The 6,455-nt window shown below is 42.8% G+C and overlaps 1 protein-coding gene across 7 annotated transcripts in view; it reads left to right on the top strand.

Annotated features, from left to right (window-relative positions):
• Window positions 1-6,455, top strand: part of TCP11L1 (t-complex 11, testis-specific-like 1) — a 26,407-nt gene that overhangs the window by 13,557 nt on the left and 6,395 nt on the right. For all 7 annotated transcript variants that reach the window (XR_001515150.1, XM_006771461.2, XM_015568995.1 and 4 more), the window contains 2 exons: window positions 1,647-1,783; window positions 4,165-4,361. Coding sequence is in view for 6 of the 7 variants with exons in the window: in XM_006771461.2 (XP_006771524.1) it covers window positions 1,647-1,783; window positions 4,165-4,361 (334 nt within the window). In the remaining variant the exon portion in view is untranslated. The remainder of the gene's footprint in view (window positions 1-1,646; window positions 1,784-4,164; window positions 4,362-6,455) is intronic.

The following is a 6,455-nucleotide window of genomic DNA, read 5'->3' as shown; positions in this document are numbered from 1 at the left end:
GCCAGGGGAAGGTCAATGGTGAAAAAAAGGAGACATATGTACTACTATTTGTAATACTTTAAACAATAAAATAAATTTAAAAAAAATATTTTCTTACCTGAGGCTTTTAAGCCAGGTGGCTCCCACATGCCTGAGTTGTGTGCTTGTGGCTGGTACTGTAACTCTTGTTGAAGAGGAATGTTTGGAGCTGCCCTGTTGGCAAGCTGTGTGACTAGATGGTGCCAAGGCTGTGGCTTAGGATAGTCTTGTGAGTCTGAATATTCAGTTGAACCTGAGGAGACTTAGTGGGCATTGCAGACCTGACTTTTTCTGTTAACATTATACCCTAATCATTTCACTTATTTTTAAAAAATAATTCTTTATTGTTGAAAGTATTACATATGTCCCCCCTTTTCCCCCACTGACCCCCTCTAGCCTGCCCCTGCTCCCCGCCCTAGGCCTTCAGCACCCTATTGTCTGTGTCCATGGGTTATGCATATATGAACATAAGGTCTTCGGTTGATTACCCCCCACCCACCTACTCTACCCCACCTTCCCTCTGAGATTCTGCATCTGTTCCATGCTTCCATGTCTCTGGAAATTTAAAGTGTCATTGAGATATTGTATATTCACATGGAGTTGTGAGAAATAATATAGCACACTTTACCCAGTTTTCCCTCAATGGTAACATTTTGTAAAATGTAGTGTATTGCAACCAGAATATTGACATTGATACAATCTACTACTCTCACTTGGGTTTCCTGATTTATTTGTATATATATTTGTGTGTTTATGTATTTTTATATGATTTTATTATCTGTGTGAATTTGTGTATTTGCCACCACCTTTAATCTACTAAACAGTTTTAACACCACAAGGATCTCTTGCATTGCCCTTTTATAACCAACTTATATGATTTTTAAAAAACTCCCTATTAGCATTTTCAATAGCTGCAAAATATTTGCATATCATTAAGGTTTTTGTGTGTGTGTGAAAATCGACAATTAGATTATGCATAATTATTTACTATTTAACCCAGCAATGAACATCTTTGTGCACAAAACTTTTACCTGTATTTTAGGTTATTTCCTAAAGATAGGTTCTTAAGATGGGATGACTGTGTCAAGTCTGCTCACTGGGTACATTCGGAGAATGAAACAGCAGTTCTGCCACCAGAACTAGAATGTAAAGCATGCCCTGAAGTGAGACACTGAGGTAGGAGGAGAGGAGAGAGGAGAGTTCATTTCCGTTCTCTCCTAGGAACGTGCATTAACCTGTGTGAGAGTAGCTACTGGGTGATGAGGTCTTTGCCCTTAACCTCGAATCTTGGGCTCCTTCCTTCCTCTGCGGCTTCTGTGAGGGCTGCCCCAAAGCCAAGGAATGCATTCCGGTCTAGACAGGCAGTGGGGAGAGCTATGTTTGCTTGGGGGCAAGGGGTAAAAGGGTGGGGACAGAAAGCAGCTTAAAAATTTGCAGTCTTTTCAAACTATTACTTAAGCTTTTGTGTTTTCTAAATGTGTTTTTCTTAATTCACTTTCTCATGATTTTTCTAACTTTTCTTGCCAACCTTTGTGAGATGAAAAGACTGTCTCAGATCACCTCTTTTTGTTAAAACTATGTTTACTTTACAAGTGTCCAGTTCTAAATCCTTTGCTCTCCTCTTTTAGGGCAATTTTTTCTGTGTTGGACCTGATGAAAGTGGACATGGCGAACTTTGCTGTCAGTAGCATCAGGCCACATCTCATGCAGCAGTCAGTTGAATACGAAAGGAAGAAGTTTCAAGAGCTTTTGGAGAAGCAGCCAAGTATGTTTAAATGTTTTGGGATGTTCTTTTGTTGTCTGTTTTTTTTAATTTTAGTTGCTGTAGCTTGTTGCATAACAATATTATTTTCAAAACAAAACTTTAGTGTGAGAATAGTCTTATTTGAAGACAGAAAAGCACAGACATTAGTACTTGAAAAGAAAGTTTAATTGACAAACAAGAGAAATATAAGTAGGATATAAAAATACAAATTTGAGCCTTGGCCAGTGTGGTTCAGTTGGATGGAGCATCATCCTCTGCACCGAAAGGTGACATGTTTGATTCCTGGTCAGGGCACTTACCCAGGTTGTGAGTTTAATCCCCGGTCCAAGCACATATGGGAGGCAACTGAAGTTTCTCTCTCTCAAATCAATAAAAAAACACATTCTTGAGTAAGGATTAAAGAAAAGAATAGAAAATTGAAAGAATGGTGGTTTTTTAAAAATTAAATCTTTATTGTTCAGATTATTACAGTTGTTCCACTTTTTTCCCCCCCATAGCAAAAGATTGATGATCTGAAATAGTTTTTTAATGATGACACCAATTTGAGATAAATTTTATGCTTGGCCTTGATTTTAAAACCTGACAGCCCAGCCAGCATGGCGCAGTGGTTTAGCATCAACCTATGAACCAGGAGGTCATAGTTCGATTCCTGGTCAGGGCATACGCCTGGGGTTCGGACTGGGTCCCCCGTGTGGGGCTTGCAGGAGGCAGCCAGTCAGTTATTCTCTCTCATCATTGATGTTGGTATCTCTCTCTCCCTCTCCTTTCCTCTTTGAAATAAAAAATAAAATTAAATTAAAAAATGAAACAAACATGACAAACTTCTTGTGACTGTTGGATTCACTTTTCTCCTCCCTGTGAGGTACATCAAGAAATTCCACTTTGCTTCTGTTTCATATTCATAAATCTGTCTTCAGACCCAGAAAAGTCTTACTTTTATGAACCTCTCAGACAACTGCAGGAAAACAGATGACTATAGAATCCAAAATTATGTTGCATTTCGAGGTGACTTGTGGGTCTCTATATTCGCAGCTATTGTCGGGGTGAATCGCAATCTTCAGATCTATTTTAAGCCTAGTCCCGTTTAACCTGGAACCGTGCTGGTCACCAAGTGAAAGTGCCTGCCTCGGCATGGATCGTGTTGCCGGACCAGAATAGTTCATTCAGCCCGAGCAGGTGTTCACCCAGCCCCAGACAGAGACGTTGGTTTGGGGTGGTGCTGGGCCAGGAGGAGGAGGACAGAGCAGAGAAATATCAGGCCAGAGGAAGACTGGTTGATGTTCGTTCCGGCCCAGGCTTGTGCCCAGGGTGTACGTGCATTATCAAGTATAACCCTCCCACACTAAGCCTCTGAGGTGGGCCCTGTATTTTAACCTCATTTTATAGATGTGGACATAGAGTTGAGAGATTTTTGGCTAGAATTGATTGACCACACAGCTCACTTCCTCATCCATGTTGTCCTGCCTCTCAGGAGACATGCAGGGTTGCAGTCTGACTGGCGGAAGAGACTTAGTGTGAGAGCCGGGTCCGGCAGCCAGGACCCCGCCAAGGGCACACTGCTGAACTAGAGTCTAGAACTTAATATTCACAGCATAAAAGCTAAGGTTTCCCCAAGCTGCTGGGCCTGGAGAATGCTGTTGGCAGAGGAAGGCTAAAGCAAGAGCGAAGTCAGAACCAAGAGCTCCGTGTGATCCCTGTGTTGACAGAAGCAGAGGTGTGTCCTCCTGCATCAACCAAGAGTGAACTCCAGCCCTGGCCTTGGCTGCCCACGGGCTTTCAGATGGACTCCACTGGCAGAGCTGAGCCCCGTTCCCGGACCTGCCAGACGGATTTCTTGCTCAGATAATGTGGCAGGAGCCTCATTTTCTTTCTCTTGTGTCCTTCAGAGCCCCTGGTGCCTTACTCTACTTAGAAAAGTAGGGAGAGGGTGATAGTGGATGAAAGACAGTGCTCCAAACGCTGTATAATACACATCAAATGTGTGACAAAGCTCACCTCCCGCAAGGCTGATGGTGAACCAGCTTGATCCGAGACTAAGATCTAGACAAGGAAAAGCCAGGGTGGGAGAGAAGAGAGCGGTTAATTGACCATCGGTAGGTGGCAAGGCCAGGCTAGGTGCTTTATAGGCACAATCATCCGCACAGCAGACTGTCACGTGATGCACACTTCCTTATTTTAGGAGTCTGATGTTCAGACAGATTATGACTTGCCTAAGATCACTCAGCCAGTAATTAGTGATACTGTGATTTGGACCAAGTTCTATTTGATTCCAAAGTCCATTCTCTGTACTCTGCCACACCTCCAGGATGGCCTTCCCAAAGGTAATTCCAAGAAGCATCCCTCCTGATGGTTACAGTAATGCCCACAGCCTTGTGTTTCAGATTCCCTGGACTTTGTCACCCAGTGGTTGGGAGAAGCCGCAGATGACCTTATGCATCAGACGTATAAAAATGCCCTGCCAGCTGGGGGAGGGGCCGCCGGCTCGGGGGACAGTCCCACGCCTAGTCCTGTTGCTGTCCAGAACCACGCGTACCTGAAGCTTCTGAAGTGGGACCACCTCCAGCAGCCTTTCCCCGAGGTAAGTGTTCCAGAGCAGGGTAACGCTCGTTTCTTTTTGTGCTGCCGAACTTTTAAACAATAATAGTTTTGTGATGCTATAATTCATATACCACAACATTTCCCCTTTTACATTGTACAATTCAGTGTGTGGTTTTTTGGATACTCACAGAGTAATGTGACCATTACCGTTACTTCATTTCAGAACATGTTCATTACCTCAAAAAGAAACCCTGTACCCATTAGCAGTCACTACCTTCCCCACCCTCCGCCTCCATCCCTGACCACGAATCTACTTTCTGTCTCTGTGGATTTGCCTATGCTGGACATTTCTTATAGGTGGAATCATACAGCATCAGCCTTTGTGTCTGGCTTCTTTCACTAAAGATATGTTCACCCATGTTGTGGCATGTGTCGGTATGTCATTCCTATTTTTTTTTAGTTGTATTTTTCTTTGTGAAATACACATTACAGAATTTATCAGTGTTAAGTATATAGTTCAATAATGCACCAGGGCCTCTGAAGGCCTTAAGTATTCACATTGTTGTGCAGCCATCACCACCATCCATCTCCAGAACTTTTCCATCTTCACAGATTAAAACTGTACCCTTTATTTATTTTATTTTTAAATTAAATTTTTTTCATTGATTTTAAAGAGAGAGAGGAACATCGATTTGTTGTTCCACTTATTTATGCATTCATTGGTTGCCTCTTGTATGTGCCTTGACTAGGGATCAAACCCGCAACCTTGGTGTTTTGGGATCATACTCTTCCCAACTGAACTCCCCACCCAGGGTTATGTGCCCTTTAAACAGTAACTCATTCTTTCCTCCCTCTGCCCCTGGCAGCCACCATTCTATTTTGTGTCTCTGATTTTGACTACTCTGGGTACCTCATATGAATTCAGTCATACAATATTTGTCCTTTTGTGTCTAGCTTGTTTCATTCAGCATAAGGTCTTCAGAGTTCATCCATGTTGTAGCATGTGTCAGCATTTCTTTTTAAGGCTTCATGGCAATACCACATTTTGTTTATTCCTTTACCAGTTGATGAACTTTTGGATTACATTTGGATTGTTTCTACTTTTTGGCTCTTGTGGATAAGCAGCTGTGAACATTTGGGTACAAGTTTATGTGTGAACGTGCGCTTTCAGTTCTCTTGGGTATCTCAAACGATTAGTTGCTGGGTCATGTGGTGACTCTAACATTTTGAGGGACTGCCGAACTGGTTTCCAAAGTAGCTGCTCATTTTATGGTCCCATCAGCAATGTAGGGGGCTTCCAACTTGTGCTGCTGAACTGCTATTCTGTTGTTACTCATCTTGGTCAAACAGTAGCATTGATGGTGCCTGTTAGTTTTATCTAAAGAAACTTCTTCCCTTTCCATGCCGAGCAGTATTTTTTCTTACTATGTTTTTCACAGTAAGCTCTAACTGCAGCAGTCCTCTGAGGAGATGACTAACAAGGAATTTCCCCATTTCGTCTGCAAATAGCTGGTTTGGTGTGGAGACTCCCCCTCTTTTTTGAGGGCACTCTGGCTTCTGATCTCTGGCCGCAGGCACTGCTACTTCTCTAAATATCGTTATCTCTAAGTTCCTTATGATAGTTTTCATGACACTGAAAGCCTAAGGTTTCATCTCTTGCCTCTGAGTTCCGTGTTTTGTGCCTCAAGAGGGTGTTGAATTAGGGGGAAGGACTCGGGAGCGGGTTCTCTGCTGCAGGGCAATTCTCAGCCTTAAAAAATAGCTGTGAAGAGGACGGTGTTTTCATCGGGGTTACAAGAGACCCTTACTTTTGGAACTGATTTTTGGGAATCTTCAGCGTCCTAAACTCACCACACTGCATTCCACTGGGAGGCATCCAAGTAAGGACGCTGCTGTGTAGCAAACTGAAGTAAAAAAGAGACCGAGTTGGTTAAGGCATTTGCGTTTCACAACTGAACCTCAGTCTTCAAGGATAATTTTTACTCCTTGAGACGAATTCTGGGCTAAGACCCCAAATTGTTATTGCCTTGAGTTGGTGTGTCAGCTTCTTATAACAAGACTGGTCCTGAAAGTTCATTTGATTACCTGTAAAAACTCAGATCAGAAGTCATATCTCCTCAGTCTTTCTTCTGCT

Source organism: Myotis davidii, unplaced genomic scaffold, assembly GCF_000327345.1.
Source record: "Myotis davidii unplaced genomic scaffold, ASM32734v1 scaffold425, whole genome shotgun sequence".
NCBI lineage: Eukaryota > Metazoa > Chordata > Mammalia > Chiroptera > Vespertilionidae > Myotis > Myotis davidii.
This window is presented reverse-complemented; position numbering and strand designations above follow the sequence as displayed.